This window comes from Siniperca chuatsi, linkage group LG9, assembly GCF_020085105.1.
Source record: "Siniperca chuatsi isolate FFG_IHB_CAS linkage group LG9, ASM2008510v1, whole genome shotgun sequence".
Taxonomy (NCBI): Eukaryota; Metazoa; Chordata; class Actinopteri; order Centrarchiformes; family Sinipercidae; genus Siniperca; species Siniperca chuatsi.
The window spans coordinates 18,199,480-18,226,930 of record NC_058050.1 but is presented as its reverse complement, the minus strand read 5'-3'; the positions used below and the strand labels follow the sequence as shown (position 1 = coordinate 18,226,930).

Here is a 27,451-nt window from a genome sequence, read left to right as displayed (position 1 = left end):
TACTGTACAGTCATTCTTTTAAATGTTTTTGGAACACTTTATTTAAAGATGTTAAACAGATGACTAAAGAGAAAGAAGACATTTGAACAAGCTTAAAATCCAAAATGTCACTAGTAAATGTCACTGGTTTGGCCCATTGATATACATCTATCATAGGACTTCAGGATGTATAAATGATTTTTGGCTGGTCCAAATAAACAACTGTCAATCATTGTATTTACATGCTGTCACACCAGAACTGTAGACATTTATCCTGGAAAATGTTTTTTGATTCAAAATGAAGCAACTTTTTTAATTTGTTTTTTTTACTTTGATACATTGGGTGGGTTCCAGACTGGTTGTCAAATACATATAAAAAAAACACTTTTTTTTCGCACTGTAGAATTTGCATGATAGGCACATGGAAATAGATGCTTTGGAGTTTTCCTTCATCACTGTATTATTTTACCACATTTTTTCAGTAGTCAGCAAAATGTCAAGCAGAGAAGTTATTTCTTAGTGCTTAGTTAGTGCTTTCTTTCTCTATAAATAAGGAAAACTCACATCTCCAACAAAGAAAGACACTTGTAGTTTAACCTTAACGTGTAAAAGTGTTTTATTCCTATCCTATCTGTCATAGGGTCATATTTGGCTACTGCTGTTTGCATAGCCTATTCCTCTACAATATGCCATGTTTATTTGGGATTTTTTCGGGAATATTTGTATAGCTTAAAAAGTCTACTCTATCTGATTGAATTCATGAATCCACATCATCTGAAGATTACTGGAAGCTTTGTTTCCTTTGTTATCGCCTACACCATACACTACTTTGCGTAATCGCAACGCAACAACTAGAGAGAGGGCTGGCACTGGATAACGAGGAGGTGGGCACATGCTCTCCCACCCCTCTGTACTGTATAAGTACAGATCTGTGATGGAGACCCCATCACACCGAAGCTCACTTTTACGCAGTGGAGATGAGCGCTCGGATAACGAAATCCAACCCGGCCATGAAACTGATAGTGGTGAGTAACTCGAGTTTCTGCAGCTCTTCTTTTTAGTCCGCGGACCCGATCTGATCCACTGGAGCACAGGGACGCTTCTTACTGAATGAATGACATGTTTTATTCTTAAGGTATTTCAGTCGGAGGGATTGTGGCGAGACATGGATTATTATTGCGCTACACGCGGTTTCAGATTCATGGGAATCCGTTGGGAATGGGCACTCGCCTTAGTCCAGATGTGTCCACAAAAAAGCAAGATATTAGCTAATCACATGTTGTGTTCTCTCTGTAGGCTACAGCATGCGTCTGTGTAGGTAGTTTGATGGTGTCTAATCTGTTACAGGTGCCAATAATTAGTCTGTACACTTCAGTCACGATGTCCCCTGAAATCGCTACAGTCAGTTTCTGGAGTTGGCGTTTTGATGGCAATTGATATCAGGATCGGTCTTGTTTACACAATCAGTGGTTTTAAGGTTAGTCATGATCCTTTATAGGTTTAGACATGTCGCATAATGCCATGTGAGCGTTATTATAGTTCATATTCAGACCGTTTTCCTTATACAGTACCTGTTTTACTAGTAGCCACGTGTGACGCATACAAGCTCATAAAGTAAAATGCCATCACTATAAACATTTTTGTATTAGGTTCCAATATTTGTGTAGTATATTTGCATGACATTTTCATTGGGTGAAGGGATTTCTGTCTCACTGGGGATAGATATTCTGCTGTGAAATACCAGCAGGGAATGGAGGGCAAATACAGCTACACCCAGTTTGTTTGACTGTAGAGAAATGTTAATTCTATGTAAGAATGTTAATTCTTTTTTTGTGACTTCTCAGGCTGCAATTTGTGTTGTTTTTGTAGTGGATTATACCATATAAAAGTATTTAATCTACTGTATTCCTTGTGTTTTTAAGATAAATAAAAGTAAATTATTACATTGTTTGAAAATAGAATTGAACTATGTGTATATAGGAGGGTTTTTTGTGTGGTTTAAAAAAGATTATTAATGGAGCTCATGTTTTGCCTACATTTCTATTTACTGCTGTGAATACTCACAACCCACCAAACTGACCCACAAATAAAGATGATGATGATTTTCATCAATGGCTGAAAGTGAACTTTAGGTCACATTTCATTGCTTTTACTATGGTACGTTTGAAATGAATGGAACTTTACTAGATACATGGTGTGTTGCCAGCAGATGGTGTTTACTGTTACATCTGTTATAACACTAATTTGCTCTACAACGCTTCTCAAGGGCTTTTAAATGTGTGCCTCCTGGCTAAGAGCAGTTATTTCCTTTGGTGTGTTTTGCATGCTGAGCTATGTTGGGGCCTGTGCAGGTTTTGCATATGTTCATGTACAGTTGTATCTCAGGGCAGAAACAGATGATACACTGTTACTACAAAACACTGGACCCACTATCTATCCTCGTGGCCTGTGTGTGTGTGTGTGTGTGTGTGAGAAAGAGAGACAGGTCCTTTTGTGAAGTGCATGGTCAGTCAGTAGTTTTGTATGTAAGATGTATCACTTCTTTGTGTGTTAAGTAGGTATAGAAGGCAGTGAAATACAAATGAATGTGTGCTTGTGTACTTTCTGCCACCATTTAATGTGATATCATTCATACAGAGTAATTCCTCTACCGCAGCGCAGTCCACAATCGACCTAAAATAGGCAAATATATTCTTCTTACAATTTCTGACGTAGTGTTCTTGTGTTTATCCATCATTCCGTTAGTTAGTCAGTCAGTCATTTGGCCAGCCAAACAAGCATCTCCTGTATTTAGCCAACTAATGAGTCAGTCTCCAACCACTCTGTCTGTCTCGACTGTCAGCATCCAGCCAATAAGTCAATCTGCACCCCTCTGGATCCCTTTCTACCTGTTAATCTGCTTGTCAACCAGACAAACAACCAGCCACTCACGCTGTCAGTACATAATTCTATGTTAAAAGGACACTGCAATTTTGTGTCCAAAACATTGTTTTGGCTTTAGGAGTCCAGCAGTAAATGCACCTCTTGCCCCTGTGTGCTCTTTTCCTGTTCCCCTGCGCGTTTTTGACACAAGTGGTTGTATTCCGTCTGCTGAAAACACACACTTGTTTGTTTGGGTCCTTGCCCAGGATGATGTCAGTGGAACAGACATCGAAATTGGACTTAATGTGAAGACACGTTTTAATATATAAACGATGATCTTTGATGGAAAAGTGAGGTTCTGGAGACTGCATTAATGCAAATGAGGAGGATTTCTATCTTCTTTTCTACTTGTCTGTCAGGTCAGCAGGTAGTCAACCAACCAACCAACCAGCCAATCAGACAGTTAGCTAGCCTGCATGCCATCCATCCCTCCTTAATCCAGCCACTTGTCCACATGTAGGTACATACTGTATCTCCCTCTGATATTACCTATTATCTGTGCTCTTTTTCTTTACGCCTCCTCTCCTTCACGCTCTGATGTGGCCGTTGGCATTAGCTGCACCAACTTCCCTAAACGTAGCTGAAGGTTAGCACGCAGACAGGATAAGCGAGGTCACTTGGCCAAACAGCCTCAATATAATGAATTTGTTTTTTGTTTTTTCTAGACAAACACTGGAGACCAGGTGAGGAAGTGAGTGTGACAGAGGGGGATGGGGGCATTCAGAGGGTGTGTGATGTTACGGATCAACATGTTTTAAACAAACAAGCACAAACGTTTATTCAGAAAGCAACGCTACCTCTGGAAGTTGCTTCCGCACACCTAACTTCCCCTTTTCCATCAACAGTAGTACTGATAGCAGACGTGTGTGTGTGTGTGTGTGTGTGTGTGTGTGTGTGTGTGTGTGTGTGTGTGCATGTATGAGTGTGGCACAGTTGTGATTAACTCATTGATCCAGTGTGTGTGTGTTTGTAGGACTGAGTGATTATCAGACACAAAGTGCAGAAAGAGAGTATGCAAAAGAGATACAACTGTTGTATCAGTCACTGGCCTTCATCTCTGTTTTATCTTACAACTGTATGAGTCATACTAAAACAGCATGACTAATCTGATGCAAATTTCTGTAGTGAAAGTTGATCTGACACTGTGTTAGAACATGACAAGAGTTAAATTTATTTTGCTTGAAATTCAAACAGCCAGATTCACAAGTTCTCATATTTTAAATGTATCAAGTTTTCAGACAAATGCAGCTACTGTTTTTTGTTTTTTTTTTACTATTATATCCATATCTGGTTTGAGATATCAGTCCAAATTACCATGTTGTATGCAGAGGTGGACTCAGATCCTTTACTTAAAGGTCCAGTATGTGGGATTTAGTGGCATCCAGCGGTGAAATTGCAGTTTGCAACCATTTGAATACCACTCATGAACTAGAGCCAGTGTTTGGTTTGTCCGTTCTGGGAGAAACATGGCGGTGCAACATGGCGACCTCCGTGGAAGGGGACCCGCATATATATATATATATATATATATAAAATCTTTTTTGTTTTTTCCCCCAAAGCCCAAACTGACACATAAACCAGCAAATATCACATTTGAGAAGCTGGAACCAATTAATTTTTGGCATTTTTGATTAACAAAGGACTTGATTAATCAATTTATGATTAATTATCTATTCATGTATTGATTAATTAACTAATTGTTTCAGCTCAAATCAGCATGACATAGATTAAAAGACTACAGTGGAATTGAAAACTGTTCAAAGATTCTGTTTGGTTTACAGTACAATAGCAGACTGGCTGGGTTTAATGAATTGACTATAGAGTATTAAAATGTTGGCAGAATTGCATACGTTAAACATGTGCTCACACACGTAAATAATTCCTTTTCATTACAAGATTTTTAGCAGCAAATTCAAAGTTAGAAGCACTTGAGATGATGGGATGAGTACGTGGTGTGAACAGTGCTGAATTTCATCAAAGATGATGAATAAATGTGTGATTGACTTTCTGTGAGGCAGCATGTGCCATAGTCTCTCTGTCTTTGTTTGAGTGAAAAAAGACAGATTCCATATTCACAGGAACCTACAAACACGCGTACACACACATGCATATACACACACTTCCCAGCGCTGGAATCCCCCATCAGACCACCTGCGTTCTACAGTTAACTGAAGCCATGTGCCTGGTGGATAAGCTGGTAGTGTGGTTTGGTCCCTTTGTGCCATGGCTCTTCTCTTCATGTCATGAATTTAAAACTGACCTCAGGCTCCCCAAACTCTCTGATTCTCCCCTTTTCTTTGCATTTCAATCCGCTCCACATTCATTGTACCCCTAGGCCTTAACCCTGTCTGGAAGTTAGTTGAATACTGCGGCTAATTTGTTCTGGAAGCATTTTAATATTTCCACTAACTGCACAAGGGATGCATGTTTACTGTTGCAAAATGTAATTGTGATTTACTGAATTTGGTGAAGTTGTTGTCTGCTTACTGACGGTCTTTTTCCTCCTGAGCTCTTGGACACTTTTATTATTTTTTAACTTATTATCTTTGACTTTTTTGTTTTGTACATGATCAAGCTTGCATGACTTGTTCTTTTTTGCACAGTATTTACTGTATCTTCAGTGCAATGCTTCTAACGATGAACATTTTAGCTCCAATTAATATTTATTCAATCGTTTTTTAACCATATGTGTAAAAATCCAATAAGCCCATTACCCGCCCATTATCTGTAGCTGTTGCTCTCTTTACAAGCTCACATGGAAAGCATGTGTGATAATTTGTAAGGCTATTTCTGTCTGGTCTCTGAACTCTGTAGTTATGCAGCTACAGCCCATCTGTCATGCAGTGCTCAAAATGCAGTTCATCCTGTTTCAACAAAGCACTCTGTCATCATTACACTTAATTATGGATGTAATTTTGACACCAGACAGGTCACAGAAAAACAAAAACCCCTGTAAGTCTTATAAACTCCGTCTTGCCAAAGGACTGGCATTATTTCAGGAATGATTTCATTAAATGTCAGAGATATTACATGCAAGCCAAGTTGAAGTATATCAACATAGTGATAGATAAACACACTGTGAACAACTCTAACTCACCGCCAGTAAATATCTGACTGGATTTTTCACTGTGTCTCGCTTGTGTTGCCTGTTGTGGGAAGCGTGGTCCAATCCTTTGACCCAGCATGGCCTTATGTATCACCGCACTTTACAGACTGGAATACACTTGTGCCGTTGTTTGTTTGTATCATTCAAGAGGATAACATCTGTTAAAAAAACACATGTTCTCTGTTAAAGAATTGGTAAAGATCATCTTTGCTCTGCATAAACACAAGCTTTTCTCTCAAATTATCTTCAAATGGGAATAGATTACATAAGCAAACTGTAAAAGATGAAGCCGATCTGAACCAGTATGAATAAATAGTGTTTTTATTTAAACCATTATTTATCCAGAGGAAGGCGACTTAGTGAGCCTGCTTTTTCCAACAAGCAGCTTCACATACAGCTCTCATCAGAGCTGCCCTGCCTTGCTCAAAGGCATCTTGCTTAGGGAAGGTAGAATATCATCATTACCTTCATCCATCCTTTCCTCTCAGCTGGCTGTGCTCCATGTAGGATATGCTTCTTGCTGAGCTTCGCTCTGATGAACAGTATAATTATGGCTGTCAGTGGCCCCTAGATGCTGTGTAATTTGGGTTTCCAGCGGTCATCCATGATGTCGTCAGATGGCAGCTTCTAAGGCGACAAGGAAGGTGAAAAGTTCAATATCTCTTTTAGCTACTGATAGACGGACTCACACACACCACAGGACATCTTCCCAATAAATGAATTCTCTTTTCCTCAGTAGCAGAAAGCTACTGTACTGGCTGGTTTGGAAAAGTGTGGTTCTTCCTGAAGTGTGTCATAACTAGAAAACAGAATGAGTTCTACTTAAGACATTGAAAGTTTTTCATCTAAAACATGTTATATGTATGTCTGATAATCTTAATTTTAAGATATACAGTGTAGCTGGACTTGATTTGAGTATAAAGGGATAATCTTCTGTCGACTAAGAAAGTCTATCTGATATGTAGTTCAACCAAAAGCTTCTTGCCCAGTCTTGATGAAAATTGTATTACTTTTAACTGGATGAGAGAAACATGTCTGTTAAAGATCCACCTTGAGGCTAGGTCTAAAAAAAGTAACTGATTGATTCCAGACTACAATGGCATTCAGAGTGAACTCACATGCTTTGCCGGTGATGACCTCCTTTTTTATTTTAATAGTATGCTACACTTGCTTTTTATGCACGGGTTTAACGGCGCATGGAATTGGGGGGAAAAAATGGGAATAACAAGCAGCCAATTCAACATATGATGTACGATGTGTGCGGGGGCATTTAAGCCCCTGAACCACTATGTGCTTAATAATAAAGGATTTTTAGTTCTGATCATAAAGATGTGATATGCAATATTATAAAGCAACATCTCTGAGCATGCATCTGCTGTCATTTTATTTTACCTACTGAACATTACTGTGTATATTGTAGCTGGTGTCTAGCCAAACTACTGTGCAGTATGAAGGATATGAAAGACAATACGAACCCGACCACCTCCACATGTGCTCAGGCTCATCGGCTCTCATGACTGAAGATAGTCCAGCTCTGCCAGTAAACTCATCTTGACTCAAACCAAAGATTAAAGCCGAAGCGACAAGTGTAACCATACCCAGAACTGCAAAACCCAGGTGACCCTCTGTCAGTCCCTCTGTGCACTCCACCCTCCTGATGTTTCTAAATTGATTGGATGTGGTCTCACGGCTTAATAGTGTGTGTGCATATATACACTTCTTAATTTGAAGAGCAAGACTATGATTATGGGTCTGATTCCCGCTGGGGCCACCCATGCTACAAACAAACACATGCAGCCATGGTACTGCTCAGCAAGTCTCTTTGGATGAAAGCCTTCCACCAAATGTGGTGCATAGAGGTCGATAGGTTAGGGAAAACCACTGCACTCGCCAGGCTGTTTGAAGCTTAGGTTTCTATTATGGTATGTAAAACCCATTCATCTATTTTTACTATCTTTTTCAATGAGTGCCATTGCAAAAGGAAACAGAAATAGAAGGATGCAAAGTAAACTTACACATTATTTTTTTTTTTTTTTTTGGTTCTGTGTAGTGCATCATTTCAGGTTGATAACTCTTAAAACAGAAATATATGTGCAGTGTGACAAATTATTGAGGGAGAACACACAGTTACACATGAATAGCAGACCAGTAGTTTGTAGCATAAGCAGTATGTTCAGTAACACATAGCACATAGGGAAAACTCAGCTTTACTGCACACTGTCTCCTCTACACACACACACAATATATACACAAAGATTTCTGATCAAAAGAGTTCTATGGCCAAATATTTTGTAATATAATAGTGAATGAGAGATGCACATGTGCGCACACACACACACACTAAAAGTAACACGCTTTCTCTTTGTTTTCCTTTTGTTTCACACGTGCGTACACATAGTATGTTGTGTTTTGTGGTTGCGGTTGCAAGTTTTAAGGTAAATGGGATCAGTACAAATACACACACGCAGGAAGGAGCTCAATGTTGTGTAGCAGGTAAACTGTAGAACACAGTGGGTGAGTTTTTTGTATTCTGGTGGTGAATGGGGAAAGCCCAGTAACCTCCAACAATTCTCTTTATGAACAGCAGCCAGGAGAGGACACCGCAGAGCACACAGACCAACACTGAGGAAGATGGTAATTGGACATGCAAACTGACAAACGTGCGCACACACACACGCAGCAACACACACATTTCTGCATGTGTGCACTCCTGCACACACATGCATGAATGTTTTGTAGTTTGTTGTACGAATTCATTCATTTTTGAAGATGCACAAACAAACATGGTGGAAAGCAGAAAACCACATACAAGAATACACACAAACACACAATGCAAGGACGGCCTATTGTTAGTTTGTCCAAGCAGTGAGGATGTATCCCAGCCAAAGGGAAAGTCCACAGAGCCAATGGCTGAGGGACTTCAGGGTGGAACCATCCAGATGTGTGACATCTGGTCTGCATGAGGCCTCGACCAGCTGCATGGCTGCATGTCAAACATGCTCACCAACTGATATCTTGGATTTTAGGTGCGGCCAAAGCTTTTTTAGTTCCTGCTCAGGCGATGATACATGGGCTTGTTTTTGAGGCAATAGCTACATATGTCCGACTCAGAGGCTCGCTAACAGCCACCCACTTTACAGTGTGTTCAAATGGATGGGTTGATTTTTCTTTTTTTTTTAAGGGGGGAAAAAGATATATGGGTGTAGTGTGCTCTTGCTCCAGGGCGGTATTAAACTGCTGTAGATCAGCATCGAATCATGTCAGATGCTTTTCAGCTACAAAGAAGCCTATCTTCCAGAGCTGCTGACACGGGAAGGAGACTGCTGGTGAGGTCAGAACAAGGGCTGCACAATAATGGTCTGTGTCATACACATTATTTTTCTTTATGTGCAGAATACTGGCATGACTGAAACATCTGAATTCATTTAAAAGCTTTGGAAACAAGTTAAGATATTGAGGAACAATGCCAAAAGTGCAATAAAATAAATATGATCCCTTTTAATCAAGACTAATAGTCAGGAAAAAATCATGCTCACAGCATTTAGCATCATGATTTGAGGCAACACAAAGGGATGATAATGACTCCTGCAAATATTAAAAATGTACTATTTAAAAGGTTGCCCCTGTGCAGTAATCCATGTCCATGAAACTGCTGCAGAATTTTCTCCTTTACTCCCTGAACTGCACTCTATAAAGCAGAGGAAATCACTTTAGGACAACGTGTCCACTAGGAGCTTCAATTTTACAGCTCTGACCTTTCTTTCAACTCTTTCTTACTGGAAGCTTTGGGTTGGCGAGTGCTCCAAAAAAAAAATAAAAAATTTGAACCTTTAGCCAAGGAGGAGCTGTGCATGAGATGGGTTTCATTAGCGATTTTGTCACTGCTGTTGACTAAACCTACTTTCTTTCTCTTGCAGCTCTTCACAGCTTCTTTTTCCTGGGCCTTCCAGCAGCAGGTCGTACCGCCGAAGTACCGTGACCCTGTGACTGACCTACTGTGCGACCAGTGCCCTCCTGGCACAGCTGTGAAACGACACTGCACTGCTGACACACCCACAGAGTGCCAGGCCTGTCCTGAGAAGCATTTTGCTGAGAACTGGCACTGGGGGGATACATGCCAATACTGCACCTCGGTATGTATGAGGCCAAAATGTTTACATGTCATCTTAATATTTGGTTCTCTTTGGTTTTCTTCCTAATAGACCCCTGAGCTACATTATTTCCTTCAGGCATGTTTCTCTTCTTGAGTGTGAGTTTCTGTAGTTTTCATGAGAAACAACAGTTTTAGTTTTGTAAGAAGTGTCTCCTTTGTGTATCTACTCACACTTAAGTGAATCAACCAAATCCACACTCATATCACAGTCAGGAATTACATTAAAGTTCGTTTTCCCTTTTAATGTTTTTATCCTCCACCTTGTCCTTTATGCCACTGTTTTGTGGTTTTCCTCATTCCTTTTTCTTGGATGCATGACTATACTGTTTTTTTTTTTTGTTTTTTTTTACATTTTGGCACAGCATCTGTCATTTTTTTAAAACTAGTGTTTCCACTTTGGTTGTTGTTACTAAAAATGAAAGTTTTTAAATGTGCTCACTGTGGTAGAGTGATCTTGCCCCAGAGTTTAGATGTTTTCCTCTTTGCCACTCTAGATTATGTAATATGCCCACTGGCCCGCTCTTGTTAGCATGTCCACCTTGAGCTGTTTATATATTTATATATATATATATATATATATATATATATATATATATATGTATGTGTGTGTATGATAAAGACATCTTGTGAAGCAGCATCACTCACCATGACCAGTTTGCTCATGGTGAGTGATGTGTGTTCCATCGTTACTGTAAATTAGTGTGTTCTCTGTTCATAAATGTACATACTAATCAATCAATTTAATGTATGTTATTGTGTACATGCAGCAGCACAGTTTCAATGGGTGTGTGACTGTGGTTTGTTGTGTTTAGGTGTGTAAGGAGAAGCAACTTGTCAAGCAGCAATGCAACAGCACTCATGACCAGCTGTGTGAGTGTGCTCCAGGTTTCCACCTAGTGGTAGAGTTTTGTATCACACACAGTACCTGCCCACCTGGCAGAGGAGTGACAGCTTTAGGTAAGACTGAGATTATTATTATTATTATTATTATTATTATTATTATTATTATGTAATTGTACTGGCAGGCTGCCTTCGTTTTACATAAGATATCATCTGATAAATGACCATCAGTTATTTTGTGGGTTTTGCAGGAAGCACTGGCTGAGTTCAGTGAATAAAAGTCCAATCGGCTCAATCAATTACAGTTAAGAAAAGTGTTACGTGTGTGTGTGTCTGTGTGTGTGTGTGTGTGTGGGGGGGGATATACAGTATGTGTGTGAGTGTTTGTTACGATGTGCGCCATTGTTATACAGTGCAGTACGTATGTGTTTTCAGTATTTAGAAACCCATCCCTATAAATTGTATCTTTCCTTTAATCTTCTCATCGCATGCTTTACTCTTCTACTATCTCATTTTATGTCAAATTAGTTCAATTCCAGATAGGCTTTACCTGCATGTCAGGAAGGAACACTCACGCTGCCAAAGCAAAGACACATCAGTTACAGATCAACATTTTCACATTAAGATGCACTTTTCCTTGTGTCACTGGAAGCCCTTCTCTCTCTCTCTCTCTCTCTCTCTCTCTCATCACTTCATCTTCCTCTGATTCTGTGAATCAGATCTGTTTCAGATACAGACGTGTCTTTTCGCATAACCAGTGTTTTTTTTTTTGTTTTTTTTTTTACTGATTCTGACTTTTTCTTAGTACTGCTTTCTTTCTCTCTCTCTCTCTGTCTCTTTCACACAGAAACACACAGAGTTTGGTTTGAAGCTGCATAGATCTTTAATAGTTAGAAATATAGAAGATCGGAAATATGTCATTGCCAGTATTTTTTTATTTTTTTATTTTTAATGTGTGTGTGTGCATGCTCATACATAAAACACAGATTTATGCATGTCTTTCTTGCACTTCCACACCTGTCCTGCTCTGAGTTGGGGTAGTGCTGCCTGAAACTTCAGAGTGGGACATGTTATATGTTTTCCAATTCTAGACTGGACAATTTAAAAGAGTCAGGTACACACCTGGTCTTATTTTAGCTGAAGTTCACTGTTTTACGTGTTGAAGCACAGATGAATGTCATGTCTTAATTCTGTCCTTTTTTAAAATTAAGTTTTAGCAAGGGATTCAACTCTTTCTAATTCACCCTTAACCAAACAATTCTCTCAACACAGCTTTTATACGTATTTCACTATTGATATTTATTGGTAATCAGACACTGAAAAATTGGCAATGGCTTGTCACTTGAAATCCTCATTTAATGAAATATGTTATGATGGTGAATCAGAAGAACCGACTGATAACACCAGACATGCTGGTTTTTGTTAAGGTAAAACACAATGCTGAATATTTCTGAAGGAAACAGTACTGATGGAAATGAAGTCATCCTCACGTTGTTATAGTGTGGAAAGGGATCACTTTATATTTTCCATGAACTCCATTGTTTGCAAATACAGCCTTGTGTATGTGTTGACTGTGTCAAGTTAGTGATTGTTAAACAGCATCATTTAATTCCATTACAGGTACAACTTCTGTCACTGTAATCACCATGTGATGAATGTCCATTATATTCCATGCTGTCATAGCTCCTCACACCATGAGGCATATCTGCTGCATCATTTATCAGAATCAGAAATACTTTATTGATCCCCGAGGGGAAACTCTTTCATTACAGTTGCTCACTATCACATCAGTGCACACAGGAATAGAAGTACTAATAGAATAGAAATAATAATATAAATATTAATTTAAAAAAAATAAGTCCGCAACGAGACAATTGTTTCTAGTAAGAAATAAGAGATGTGCAAATCAAAAGATAATACAGCTAAGTTAAATTAAGTACAAAAGTGGATATAAATTATAAAGCTAAAATAATTGTAAAGTGCAAAGTGGATTTTTCCCGGTTGATAAGTATAGTACGGTATAATATAAGTAATAAGTAATAAGTAATAGTGCAATAATGAGTACTGTCAAGTTAAGTGTAGCAGACTAACCAGATTATGAGATGGTGGATATTGCACAGCAGTAATAGAAGTCTTAATAAATATTAATAATTAGGGAATTTTATTTCAAGTATTGCAGTGATGTTAATGATCCAATGTCCAGTTTAGTGATTTAGACACTTAGAGGGAGGAGTTAAAGAGTTTGATGGCCACAGGCAGGAATTCCTGTGGCGCTCTGTGGTGGGATGAGTTTTTTGCTTAACATTTCACTCTTTCATCTGTGTGTTAGTGTGTCAGATGAGCCAGAGTGACTTTATTTAGGTCATCATGTAGCTTTGAACTATTCCCTTGGTTCCAACCGTACTTCCTCATAACACTGTATGTACGTAAGTTTATCTGTCAGTTTCATTTTTATTGAATCGTGGGGTTTTTTAAGGTTGTTTTTTTTTTTATCTGAGTGAAGGAAGCTGACCAATTCCTATTTATTTTTATGGGAGCTTCAAATAAATCACATACATATTAGTCACATTTTTGTTTATTATAAGAAATCATACATTGTGTTACCAGAGATAATACTAAATTGTTTGTTCAGCAACCATAAAATATCTGTCAACCTTAAACAAATGTGAAATCAATCCTAAAATTGCATAATCTTCCGGGAAAACTTACCTCATCTTTAAAAGTGAAGCTCAGTTCCCTTGAATTTTCTGGTTTGGTTGGTCCAGTCATCTCTTAGTGTTAGCTGTTATAAAATTAACAACAGAGAATGGCATGACATTTTCTGCAAAGTGCTTTATCACTTGTTCCTCTTCATACACAAGGATGCATATTTTACAGCATAATTAAAGAGGAAACTTTAAAGACATGTATTTTCACACAATGTTTAAGGTAGCCTACAATGTATCAAAGAAATCTTTATGGTAGGCAATATATTTGAGTCTGTGCCGGTCAAGCTGCAGTGAATTCTAAGAGGAATCTTTAGGAATGCATGGGAAAGGTTATGCCATTTTAGACAAAACAAACTGATGATCCTGTACCTCTCTCTAATGGATTAATTTTCACAAGAATGGAAAGGAATTTTGCAGATAGATTTCTTTTGTTTTAACTCTTAGACACCTGCAGATCCCTCAGACTGCTGCTGTTTGAGTCCACAGTATAGTGCAGTACTCAAATCTATGCACATGTGCTGTATATGAGACTCATTTCTTTCTCTGAAGAATGAGAGAAATTCGATTTTAAAAGTAGAAGGTCATCCATGTCTCTCCGAAGACACAGACTGTCTCTAAAACTGATCACAAATATTTGGGTAATGTTTTGTCATTCGTTGCTTGTTAGTCGGGAATCACAGGTTCTCTGCTGTGGTGTCAACATCAACATCAACATGAGAACAGAACATCCCAAGCCTTTTTCTCACAATACAGCACCAAATGCAGTCCAGTCATTTTTTTAAGTCAGATGCAACTGAGGGTGTCCAGTATCACAGCGGATATCTGACCTGATATTTGTTACAGATTCTCTCCTTGGTGCGTCAGTAGTGATTGTGGGCAACTTAAAGAGAGGTTGATGCTGAATTTCAACATTCCAGTAAACGGAATCTGATATTTCTACTGGAACCGCAGTACAAACTGGCACTACACTTCTCATGACTTCATCTTAGACCCCGGACCAGAATCCAGCCACTGCATAGATGAAACAACATTTTCCATGGATTCTGGTTATTATCTGACCCCTGTAGCGCTGACACCGCTCAAAGAAGAGACAACATTTTCCATAAATTCCTCTGACATGGTTCTACAATCCAACTTAAAAGTCTAATGAGGCTCTGCAGACATGAGACAGCATTTCAGGGGATTCACCCTCCCTGAGGCTGAAGCACTTATTATGTAATGCCTTGAGTTGTGGTTCAGACCTTTAAACCACAGGATGTTAGAAAACGAATAGTTCAGTCTCCTACCAACACATGTCTTTTATGACAGCTATTTTTTACGATCGTAAAGTGCTAATATGCTGATTTTGTGTAGACAGAGGAAATTCTGAGAAAAGATGAATGTATGAAACCGTATTACAGTTTAGGCTGACACGTTATCATGCACGCACTGTACATGCTCTGTCATCAGTGGTGCAGGAAACATTAGCACTTTGCTGTATGCATATCAGTGGTTTCATGTTTTCATGCTAAATGGTTTCAAGAAAGAACACGCTGTACCATGATAGCGGGAAACTAATCAAAGGTTAAATCTGACATAAGCGCGGCTCATCCTCCCACACGCTTTCACTTCTACGCTTTAGAGATAAAAATAAAATGAGGATGTGATTACAACACTAGTTCCACTACATTGACATTGACATATCGTCACGCGTGCTGCAGGTCATGTACCAGAATTTGTTCTGGTTTAATGTAATGTTATCATGGTAACTGCCAAATGATGTTTATAATTTGTTGAAATGTCACTGTAAATGGGTACAAATGTTTAAACTGTGATCAGTTGTTGGGAAATAAATAGGTTACATTATTACATCAAATTTTTACATCATTAAGGCACATAATCACACAAACTAAAAATAATAAAAGATAAAATAGCCATTGAAGTTGTCTTGTGTTTTGCAGATATTATTACTCAATAATATTATTTTATCATCTGTTAAAAATATTTTACATGCATTATGATGTCCTAGTCATTACAATATGTTTTAAAATTATCAAATTATCTAAGAATTTGTCACATTAAAAGCTGATGTTCTAAATTGATTTTTACACATTTATATTTTGATAAGTAAGTACACAAGTTGCATGTCACTGCATGTGATATTATAGCTTAAGGTCTAGGTGGCCTTTCAGGTGTCTTCTATTGCTGCATTTAATTTGACATTACAACCATAAACTTACTGGAAATATTTGTTTTTGTTAAAAGTTGATTTTCATGCCAGTCAATCAGAAAAATCAGCTAACAAATCACTTTGCATGACAGTTTAAGTCACATGCCGTCATTGTAATAGTATTCAAGTTCATCTTCTACATCAACCAAGTTATGTGGTATTTCCCATTCGAAAACAAGATGTAGAAACTAAAGTGTGAGTCATTCCCAAGATCAGACATCTGCCGTCCTGATGGTTTGTCGCATGTCATTGTGGTCATAGTTCTTGGAATCACATGACTTCAGGACTTGTCTGTTTGATCAGCTACAGTACTGTATATGCTGCAGGTCACATACTGAAAATGGAAGTTTTGATAATAAAGTTGAGAAAAATCTGCATGGTTGGGTGTTTTCTCATAGTTTATTTTAAAACTGTATAAATTCTGTCAACCATGTTTTTATTCATAAAATTCATATATCGTCATGTGCTTATCTCCTCCAGGTACGCCGGTGAGTGACACTGTGTGTGAACGTTGCCCCGCTGGTCATTTCTCCACTGGCGGCTCCTCCACAGAGTCATGTCAGCCCCACAGAAACTGCTCAGATTTGGGCTTGAAGACACTGAGAAGGGGCACGTCCACTTCAGACAGCCTCTGTGGCACTCAGGACAAGACGGCAACACTGGAGTGCTCTAAGCATCACACTTTGTGCCACACTGGTAAGACATACACGCTTTACAACTCTGCAGTAGGGTTTAATCACTAATAGAAATTGTATGGGAGGTTTTGGGACTAATGCAATGGAATGGTGGAATCAGGGTAGAGATTGTTTGTACAGTGTATACACAACATACATACACGTGATGATGATTTTGAGCAAACCTCAATTGTCAACAACTTAAAATCAGTCAGAACTGAATGTGGTCATTTTCATTCCTGAAGGCAGGGGATTTCCTCGGTCAGGTTCGTTGTCCAGATTCCATTCTTTTCCAAATTCTTGCATTTCTGAAAACCAGCACAAGAGAGAAAAGCCAGAGCAAAGGGTTGAATGGGATGTTTATGGCACTACTGTCATAATGACCCATGATGGATCAATTACTCCTTCAACTGTCACATCCTCAAACTACAATAACAGAGGAAACTGAGTCAAGCACAAATGAGACACAAGACGAGCTGGTTAGTCTTTGTTAGCATCTGTCATAGTTAATGTCTGAGTAACCATTAATTTGAGAAGAGAAGCCTCAAATATGACACCGAATTCCCAGAGCCAGAGAAACCACTGAAGAACACACACATACTGATGTACAGACCCTGGCACACTGCGGAAACACACAAAGCTGTTGTCCCTCAGGGAGGGTGATGCTCTCCTCAAACATTCATTCACAAATTGTATTTCTGCGGACTATGCAACCACAGATTGTCTGCAGCAGATCCTGGAACAGATTTTTTAAACGAAAAATGTGAAATTGAAAGCAGTTGGGATTCCCATTGTTGCTGCATGATTCGGAGAAACCACCAGGATGTCAATGTCAATTATAGGGCAAGCCACACTTAACATCATCCAGACATCAGAGAGACGAGCTTAATATTCTCTTCATGTTAAACTCAATCATACTACACCGAAATTGGTTTTACTAAACGTTTTTTATTTACTGATGTCCCTCATGTTCTGCAAGTCAATCCAAACACACACACACACATTTTCACACATACATGAATATAGAAATGCGTCATAAACATATGAAAGTTGCAATTTCATTTAGACAGTTTCACATCATCTTGACTGTTCTGGGTATGTAACTGGTGTCGGGTTGGGGTTTCCTTAATTTGAAGAAAAAAAGAAAACCCTACTCTTCGCAAAAATACTATTGCAGCATTGTAAGGCATGTGATGATAAAATAGTGCAGGTGTAGCAAAGCGCAACACGTTTCAGTGCAGCTCACAACGATTCGCTTCAGTCCAATGGATGCTGGTTGCTTTTGGTGCAGAGCAACACAGACAAGCTCAGTTTGGTTTCAGACTGAAGTCAGTGGTGGTTCTGTGCTGTCAGTGGGGAACAGAAAGAGAGGAAATCCTTGTTTCTGCTGTGGTCTACAACACACACAAACACACACACGTATAAACAAATCCAGACATATAATAGACTGATGGGACTCTGTGTACCTCACCTGAGTACCACATGAAACCTCTGTGAAGAATAGACTTTGATAGATTTGATCATTGGTCCAATTGCATAATGTGCCCTCTGCTATGAAGCTTTACCATCCGCTAAGCATACGATTACAATACCGAAACTGTAAAAGCACATTTCCCACTCATGCTCACGTACTAGGGCCACAGTCAAAAGATTTAAGTGAGACTATGCAGTTTTTGCTGTTCAGTAAATCACTGTGACCACAAATGACAAATGCTGGATAATGGTAATTGTTAGTGAAACTGTCGCACAAGTGTCATAATGTCAGTGAAATTAGTCATTAATGTCAGTTACACAGCACTATCTGTTTAAAGTTAGTTAACATTAGTCATAAGCTACTGGTCATACCAGACCAAGTAAGGCTATAGCAACAAAACTCCTGAATGTATTGATTTGTCCAGGGTTGCATTTTATAGCTTATGAATTCAACTTTTCATTTGTAAGAGATGTAGAAAAGGTTTCAGTCGTAGTCATCTGGACACTGTTTTCAGAATCAAGACGTTTTGGCTTCCATCCGGAAGTCATTCATTGAGAATGACTTCCGGATGGAAGCCAAAACGTCTTGATTCTGAAAACAGTGTCCAGATGACTACGACTGAAACCTTTTCTACGTTAGAACACTCCTGGACGAATGAGGGACTACACCGTCCCATTTGTAAGAGAGAGAATGTAATTTCTTCTTGCTTTAAGCTGTCAGAAGTCCAGCACCAGTTTGTGTCAGCAGTTTTTCCCTGGAAGATCTGCATCGACATTGTCATATTTGTTATTGTATGTCGTGACAATGTTAATAAAAATGTTTTCAAGCACACTCACCCTGTCCACCTGTCTGTCTTTCTCTTACAATTTAATCCAGATGTGAACCTGTGTGAGGAGGCGGTCTTTCAGTCACTCTCCTCGCTGCGACTGTCCTCAGTGCCCCTGGAGCGGCTGTTGGAGAGTCTTCCCGGGCGGAGGGTGGATCGTAAGAGCCTGGAGAAACTGAAGAAGGCCTGCTCTCCCCAGCAGCAGGTCCTCCAGCTGCTGCGACTGTGGAGGGAGCAGAACAAAGACCAGGACAAGCTGTACGGCATCATACAAGGTACAAACAAAATCTGCAATTTTTAGTTTTCGCCAGTTCTTTTTCAAGTCCTGCATTTGTGTATTAATGTTTGCACCCTGTCCCTCCAGGTGTGAACCACTGTGAGAGGAAAGTGTCCCGCTGCAACGGCCTGAAAAACCTGACCCTAGATGACCTCCTGAAGGTCACCAACAGCCTGCCAGGGGTCAAAGTTCAGCAGGAGGATGTCCAGGCCGTGGTCTCTACCTGCCTGCCCAGTCAGTATATGCTGCAGCTTCTACACCTCTGGAAGACAGCAAACTATGACCTGGATCTAGCCAAAGGTCTCTCTCACAGTCTGAGGGTGATGCGCAGCCAGGGGGCACCACGCTATCTGCTGAAAGGCCTGAAGAAGATCAGCCGCATCATAGGAACCACCTCTGCGCACAAGATGTACGAGAAGATGTTTGTTAGTATGCTCCAGGATGAGTCGTGTTTTAAGGAACATAAGCCATTAAATGAATAGGGATTTGGGAGGTACAAACAGGAATATATGCTATCTAAGCATGAAACAAGACACTAATGTGTTGTCAGATAGTGAACACACAAACATAAAAAGACATACACTTAACAGACATGGGTCACATGATAATGTCAGGTCTTTAAGATATCACTAAATGATATCAAACTAAGTGCCTAGAGGTATTTTGTCTAACTGTAACATAAAGGCAAGATGGGAAGCTAAATTCTCTTTGCCTCTCTGATTTTCTATCAAAACCCAATACCAAAATAAGGATGTTTTGATTATATGAGGTAACAAGGGATGCTAATAACATCACCCTCAGTCCACTGTATCTGTCTGCAGTGATGAATCTAATAAGCCTTAAAAGAAATTCAAAAAAAGGATCACACATCTGTGTACTCCAGGCAAACTAAAAAAAAAAAAAAAAAAAAAAAAAGGAAAGTTTCCTGGGAACTTTTTGACCGGAGTCTGTGAAAAATGAAAAACTATTTAAGATGTAAATAGCACACTATTTTATGGAAGAAAGGCTGGCAGATGTTGTGTTTTTATTATTATTGCTTTCTCGCTGATTGAGAGGAAGGATTTGGTTTCATAATGAAATACATGTATTTTCTACAGTTTTCCTTTGTTTGTTTGGTTTGTTCAGGACTGCTGGCAAGTAAAGCTCATCTGATTTTTTTTTTTTTAAGTTGTCAGCTTTATGAATGTACAAAGGAGTGCAATGTGTTTTTCTATTTAAAAAAAATATTTCTGAATATGTAAAGGCTTGTTTTTATTACTTTATCAGAAATACTGGATTCCAAATGCTGCAAGTTAATGAAGTGATATTTGTTTTATATTTTGTTTTATCACTTTTATATTAAATGTATGATCTTTATTGTATATATGCCTGACTGATCCTCTTTAAGCGTGTGTAACTTGTGAACACTAATGTCAAATGATCTGATTAAAATCAGTTTGTAATGTTCGACTTCTGCTGTGATTCAAAAACTCAGATCTCTTTTCATGTTTAAAACAACGTTAGCCAATAGGAACCTGGCTGACTTCCACCAATCACTGGCCAAGAACTAATAAATCTTTGTTGACTTGACTAAACACTTCCCGTGTAACCAGCCATCACTTGAAAATACTTCCTATAACTATAAAAGTTCCTTTAAAAATCAACATAAACTGGTCGTCATTTGAGCTTTAAAAAGCTTCTTTCATGCTCTGATGATGATTATGGATGGGAACCAAACTGTTGCTCTGGATCAGAGGAGATTCTATACTCCTCATGATGTTGTGAGTATTGAGTTATAGTACATGTAATTTTAGACTGTGATATATATATATATATATATATATATATATATATATATATATATATATATATATATATATATATATATATATTGTCTGGAAAATCAACTGACAAACTGTTCATGGATAAAATAATCAGACACTGAAAATCCAGTGATTTAAATACCTGACAAACTCCGATACTTGAATACATGGATGCAATACATGTGTGAGCTTTGTCCCAGGATTTTACCTATGCGTGCAAGATTTTTACATCTGCTCTTTATACTCCACATGATTATACATGTGGTTCTTGCACAGTGATGAGTGAGGTGTCCAATGGATCTCTGGAGTGATGAGTGTCTCGCCGAGCCACTTTACCTCACATTGGTACAACATTGCCAACATGTCAATCTTCCATTCACACAAAATACATATGAATCCCACCAGGGTTATGAGCAGAAGTGCTGTGACTGCGTGTGTAAGTGTTTATGTCTAGGTTAAAGCCTTGAACTGGTTAAGTTTAGTTATAAAGTTGAAAGGGTTATGGTTAGGTTAAAATGTGAGATGGATGAGTAAAGGTTTAAGAATGTGTCATCCACATCGGTCATGTCCAGTGTACTTTTCTCCATGGGTGAGGAAAGAGAGCAAACTTTGGTCCTCAGAGCAAACTTCGCATCTTGGATCATCAACATCTTTGATCATCTTGGCTTTGAAACATCTTCTTCTACATCACATATGAGTGTGAGAGTGTCAGCCTGGGGTATTTCTATGGGAATTTGACCCGAGGCACCAGTATTGAAACATTTCAAACAATAGGCAGCTCTCCCCCGTTACACTGTTGTTTCCAAAATTAGCATTTTGGAGCATAGAAGACCTTTGGGAACAGTATGTGCAACATAATAATCTAAGCTCAAAGGTCCACTTACTAGCTTTTCTGAGCATTGAACCACATCTTGTAGTCTTCGACAGCCAGCATGAGTGATATGCAGCTGAAAGCTCAGAAAAGCTAGTAAGAAGACCTTTGAACAAAAAATGAGCACAGACATTTCACAGTACATCATTGTGTCCTTGTGTTACATACAAGATCATGACCATTAAAGAAAAATTACTAAATGTAAAGTAAAAGGGACACTAAGTGTGTTTCGCTTTTTCAAGTGTATTATATTTGTTCTTTATCATTATAAACACCCTGTCATGATTGTATTACATTCTCTTATTCTGTGGAAACAGGAGGAGATGAGAGACACATTGATACATGTTTGACTCATACAGTGTCTTAAAACTGTTCACCTCAGCACATTTTCGTACTATAATAACATACAGTGACTCACTGATTCACTGACACAATTTTCATAAGAAAAGGTGACTTAGTGGCACGTTAACACATATTTCAGGCTGATTCAACAATCAGCTAGCGGAAAATCACCAAAAGCCATGTTTTCCCAATATTAAATATCACCCACTGTAAAATAATGATGACCTGCATGCTCATGACAGTAAAGAGGGGTTCCATGGAAATTTTAGAATGAGGTATTTTTCATTGTGCAAAAACAGGCATTTCCCTGAAACATGAAACATTGGCCAGACACAGAAGGCAAAAACATGCACTGGTCAGTTTTGAGAATTTGGGCTATTTGAATGTGTGTGAACAAGTTTGTGTGTGACTGTGTTACTGTGGTTCTGTTCAGTTGAAGGCCATACATGCTGTGTTATTCAGTTATCAGTTTTGATGTGTTTTAGATATTCTATATTGTTGTTGCTAACGATTTGATTAGATATTGTGTCGTAAATAGTGCTTTCAAAAAAAAAATTATGGAATTTTACAATACATATCCTTAAAGGCACTTCTCTCAAAATTTGTTTTCCCCCCTACCCTGAGTCAGAAATCTCCACTTCAGTAGCACTTACACAACACCAATACACCAAACTTTCCAGTTTTATCTATATTCTGAAGTTTTTTACAGAGGGGTTTGTTCATATAATGTTTATAGCCTGATTTATATAACATTTTATTCCTAAAAATGTTTTTATATGACTGTTGGCAGTATTTTCTGATTTATGGAGAGATAAAAAGAGAGATCCAAAATTCCCTCTGTAAAAAACCTGTGACTCCAATATGTCAACAAAATGAAACAAAAAGTTTGAACCTAGCTATATCCAATGTTCAGATTTCTGTTTAAATTTGCATATTAAAACACACAATTTCAGAAAACTTGTAACAGAAAAAAATATTGTCGTAATACAAGTGATCAACTGTCAGAAGTTTCATGGTGATATCTATAAGTTAAAATGTTTATCCTATTCACCTGTAGATTCTTTGCCTTAACATTTTCTAAACCTTCTGGACCAAGATGTACAATCTTTCCATTTATAAAAGCTTAATGTAGGCATGGGAAAGACATGACTGTAGACTGTGCATTTAGTGACATTACAGATATAGGTTTACTTTTACATTTACTTTACCTCACATAATTCAAAATGCATGATGTGTTTGTGGAAATGTATTCTCTCATCTAATATCCTAAAATGTAACCATTTTATTTTAAATTGAATGGGATTTCAGTGCTTAGTAGCGCAGGACAGAACATATCTGAGAGCAAGGGGAAGACATGTGTTGCTGTGTTGTTTGATGCCTGCTGAATAAATTCCGGTAATTGTGTGCACTGACATAAAGGTGAGCTGCTGTAACAAAGAGTTTCCCTTCGGGGATCAATAAAGTATTTCTGATTCTGATTCTGACATGAGAAGCTTGTTTTGTGGAATGGAAATATCTTGTCTCACCGACAAGAGTGAAGCAGAAACAGCAAGCCAGATTTACTGTCACTCATTGGACCTAAAGAAAAATTCTCATCCCTCATCCTACCTACAGTTTTTTGTCACCTTCATTTAGGTGCGGAAGTTATTTGACCTTTTAGAGATTTAACAAATAATTAACTGTAAACCACACAAAACGCCCACACAAAATTACAGTTCCTTATGAACACTATAAAATGAACCTGGTCATACTGTCAATGCCTCTTCAGTAGAAGGTACAACATGCACATTATCAGCATGGTGAGTATTCTGTATTTACAATATTCTGTGCAAGTTTAAGATGACAAAATCCAGCAAAGACAGAGACAGATGTGATGATTAGTGTTGCTTTAGAGGATGTTTGAAAATAAAGTATGGAAATTAGTTATATATGAGTTATAATTAGAATTCTCAAGGGATCAAAGTGTAAACTGACATAGGATAAATACCTTATAATAAGAAAATAGTTATTATATATATATATATATATATATATATATATATATATATATATATATATATATATATATATATATGATGTTTGTGGCTTTTTATTTTATTGGAAATTGATTCATTGATCTAATGGAAAATGGACTAAACCTTTATCACTAATCAGGGACTAGTAGCAGATGTCATAATGTATATTGGTTTTCCAACTTATGCCAGCACTGTCTATGTGTTTTAACATATAGAGACATAACAAGTTCATCTTTTTAGTGGAACAGTCTTGTAACGTTAATTTAGAGTCGCCTTTGGCTGCCAATTAATAAGTCCTTAAATAGAAATATTTAGGTCTGTCAAATGCTGTCTGCTACGGGAAGTGCAATAATAAATTACAAGATCTAGGCAATTTCCAATAAATATGACACAGACACTTTCCAAATTCACTTATTCCTTATTTGCATTACATTGACCCCCACACAAAAGTGTGACTCACTGACAAGGTAGTCACAGTAACACTGGAAAATCTTTAAGAAACTCCTCTGAAAAATACTACAAAACGATCAACTGTGTCAAATGACGGCATGACCTCATTTTTTGTCTCCAGTATCATTCTAATATCACTGTGACATTCCTGGTTTTTATATTTGTGTTGTGATAGAAGTATCGTATCCTTCTGGGAAAGAGGAATCACATTACCCAGTTGTACGAGTGGTAGTAGTAATTAGAAGCCTATCCAATAAGATGTAGTGGGTAATAGTAGTAGTAGTATCACTAATAGCAGTAATAGTTTTACAACACAGAGGCTGCAGTAACCGTAACTAACAGTAATCATGGTCGTCTCCTCAGCTTCTCTTACCGGTGCTGTTCCTGCTCTCTGGTGTCCTCCGCGGTGTGTTAGCGGTGGAATCCGTTCCCACCTATGAGTACCGAGACCCGTTCACCGGGGAATCCTTAATCTGTGACAAGTGTCCACCCGGCACGCACATGGCAGCGCACTGCACTGCCACCACGCCCACCAAGTGCGCGCCTTGCATAGCAGACCACTTCACCGAGTTGTGGAACTACCTGCCGAGGTGCCTGTACTGCAGCAACTTCTGCAATGGGAACCAGGAGGTGGAGAAGGAGTGCTCAACGGTCAGCAACAGGGTCTGTCGGTGCAAAGAGGGCTTCTACATGATCGATGACTTCTGTGTGAGACACTCAGAGTGCGGGCCCGGAAGCGGTGTTCAAATCAAGGGTAAGATAGTTTTTTATTTTACTTGGAGATTCATCGATTTGCTTCCATCGCGGTGTTATATGCTGAAATATATTTTTGAACCTAATATATACATGTTTTTCTCACCTGAGAAAAAAAAAGTATATTTATATATGCGCGATCACCTGGGCTCTCTGGAGCCACAACTGTATTTTAAAACATTGTAATGACCCCAAATGCTTTGTCGTTTTCTTTAGGTACGTCACAAAGGGACACTGTTTGTGAACAATGTTCCGAGGGCTACTTCTCCAGCTCATCTTCTGCGCTGGATTCGTGCGTAAATCACCAGAAATGCGCAAGCGGGCAGTCTGTGCTCCTCCCCGGCTCAATTTACCAAGACGCGGTGTGTGGCACCTGCGAGGATCTTGCAGATGGAGGTGTGTACTTTGTACAGTTGATTTGAACTGCCCAACACTCAATTATAACATTTATAACAGTATGTGAAGTCCTCATGGCAATTTAGTAAATTTTGAGGTCATATGACAAATTACAACAAAGTTTGGATTTCAAACAACTTTATTCCTCAGGTGAGACGAAGAGGGCACTCCTCTCAGGATTCTTCACTATGCACAGGATGCGCGTGGCAAAAATGAGGAAATTTGTCACCAGGTGAGCCGATACACTGTGATTTCCTCTGTAAATCGCTTTATCGCTCCTCTTCATTCTTCTCCTTGCCTCTTTTCAACTACTTTCACCTCTCATTTCACTTAATACGTAGTCGCTAATAAACCATCATCTCCCTCCAACAGGTACATTCATAAGCCAAGAGATAAGAGGTGCATCGGCGGGACTGTCCCCAGACAGAGAGGTCCTCTCCTGGATCAAATCAGAGCGTGGCTGGCCCAGGCTCCAACGATTGAGCTGATCAAACTGCCACAGATGTTGAGGGCCACACAGCTCAGCTCCATGGCAGAAAAACTAGAGAAGAGACTACATGAGATTGAGCAGCAGAACCCAAACTGTACCTTAACACGCTGATGTACTCTAAAACACTGACAGAGTCCATGGTACATACAGCATAACAAATACCTCTTTTTCTTATTTGGCGTTTTTGCCAAGGTATTATAACATATTTTCCATTTGCCTGTTAATTGAGAATACATGCATTTCCTTTAAGGTTGACTTAGTGATGTTTCATAGAAATATTGTCATCTTTTGCTACTGCTTAGAAGCAGTGACATGTGGTGACAGATGAGAGACACGTGAGCAGCATTTCAGATAGTGATGATGGCCAATTTCCCCTGAGCTGGGTTACATCAATTACCTAAATGTACAGATCAATCTGGATAGTAAATGAAGGCTGCGATGAACAAGATGTTGAAAAATACTTAAACTGCCCATATATTGCCGTCAGTGTTGTTGTGTGTGTGTGTGTCAGACTATTTTTCTATTATACTACTTTTCTTTGGGAGAAACTTCACAAGTAAACTGTGGCATTACTTAAGTGTTACATAAGCAGTGCATATCGTATAAACCTCTTTTTGATACGAAAGTGAGCTGTAACTAAAATGAATGTTATCATAGAAATGAATGAAGTTCATGTAAAGTACATGTTGTAATGTTTCTAACGATCACAAGAAAACCTGCTGTGGCGACCTGCAGAGTAATTGAGCCTGGCTGTAATTTAAACAAATCACCACAAGGTGTCACCCTCTTCCCTCTTTAACTCTTGCAGACTAAAACATTTTAACATTTACTGATATTTTTTTTTACAAACCGTAGACTGACAGTGAAGTGAATGATTGGAATATTTTTTTTATTCATTTATAAATTCGAATATTTTTCCACAATTTACAATCAAAAACATGTTTGCCTTTCTTCAAAATAGCCTATTCACTTAGTATGGGCTATTACGACCACATCAAGCGAAATGTTTTAGTAACCTGAAAGAATTCGGCTATTTTGATTTTTCTCAATAAAAGCATTTTAAAATAGTAGACGAGATTTAAAAAGTTGTGAAATATGTGTTTATTTTGAATGTCCATGATCCCAAATAAATCCACGGCCAGACATGACCTCAGTGTAATAAGA

At 38.5% G+C, this 27,451-nt stretch overlaps 2 protein-coding genes and 1 long non-coding RNA gene across 5 annotated transcripts; 2 read left to right on the top strand and 1 right to left on the bottom strand.

Annotated features, from left to right (window-relative positions):
* Nucleotides 1-927: 927 nt before the first annotated feature.
* Nucleotides 928-20,744, top strand: LOC122881251 (tumor necrosis factor receptor superfamily member 11B-like). 3 transcript variants are annotated; one of them, XM_044207193.1, is made up of 8 exons: nucleotides 943-1,004; nucleotides 3,567-3,584; nucleotides 8,592-8,641; nucleotides 9,925-10,140; nucleotides 10,973-11,117; nucleotides 16,398-16,613; nucleotides 18,942-19,166; nucleotides 19,256-20,744. In XM_044207193.1, exons 3-8 carry the CDS (start codon nucleotides 8,639-8,641, stop codon nucleotides 19,648-19,650), a joined length of 1,200 nt encoding a protein of 399 aa, XP_044063128.1. In that variant the 5' UTR covers nucleotides 943-1,004; nucleotides 3,567-3,584; nucleotides 8,592-8,638; the 3' UTR covers nucleotides 19,651-20,744. The 3 variants fall into 3 exon arrangements, with proteins under 3 accessions (XP_044063127.1, XP_044063129.1, XP_044063128.1); XM_044207192.1 differs by lacking the exon at nucleotides 3,567-3,584 and having other exon boundaries at nucleotides 928-1,004; XM_044207194.1 differs by lacking the exons at nucleotides 3,567-3,584; nucleotides 8,592-8,641 and having other exon boundaries at nucleotides 940-1,004.
* Nucleotides 16,607-25,159, bottom strand: LOC122881254. Its single transcript, XR_006379134.1, has 3 exons — nucleotides 25,022-25,159; nucleotides 18,902-19,114; nucleotides 16,607-16,899 (listed from the first exon to the last, which is right to left on the bottom strand). It is a non-coding gene; the product is annotated as an uncharacterized LOC122881254 (long non-coding RNA).
* Nucleotides 23,858-27,451, top strand: LOC122881253 (tumor necrosis factor receptor superfamily member 6B-like). The gene is made up of 5 exons (XM_044207195.1): nucleotides 23,858-23,982; nucleotides 25,012-25,402; nucleotides 25,618-25,797; nucleotides 25,948-26,029; nucleotides 26,170-27,451. The coding sequence occupies exons 1-5, from the start codon at nucleotides 23,965-23,967 to the stop codon at nucleotides 26,396-26,398; spliced, it is 900 nt and encodes a 299-aa protein (XP_044063130.1). The 5' UTR covers nucleotides 23,858-23,964; the 3' UTR covers nucleotides 26,399-27,451.

Excerpts from the sequence above, each read along its gene's own strand:
- LOC122881251 (XM_044207194.1), top strand. The coding sequence starts at position 957 with ATGAGCGCTCGGATAACGAAATCCAACCCGGCCATGAAACTGATAGTG. Across the intron at positions 11,118-16,397 it reads CAGAGGAGTGACAGCTTTAG|GTACGCCGGTGAGTGACACT; the intron begins GTAAGACTGAGA and ends TATCTCCTCCAG. Across the intron at positions 19,167-19,255 it reads GCTGTACGGCATCATACAAG|GTGTGAACCACTGTGAGAGG; the intron begins GTACAAACAAAA and ends CTGTCCCTCCAG.
- LOC122881253 (XM_044207195.1), top strand. Across the intron at positions 25,798-25,947 it reads CGAGGATCTTGCAGATGGAG|GTGAGACGAAGAGGGCACTC; the intron begins GTGTGTACTTTG and ends TTTATTCCTCAG. Across the intron at positions 26,030-26,169 it reads ATGAGGAAATTTGTCACCAG|GTACATTCATAAGCCAAGAG; the intron begins GTGAGCCGATAC and ends TCCCTCCAACAG.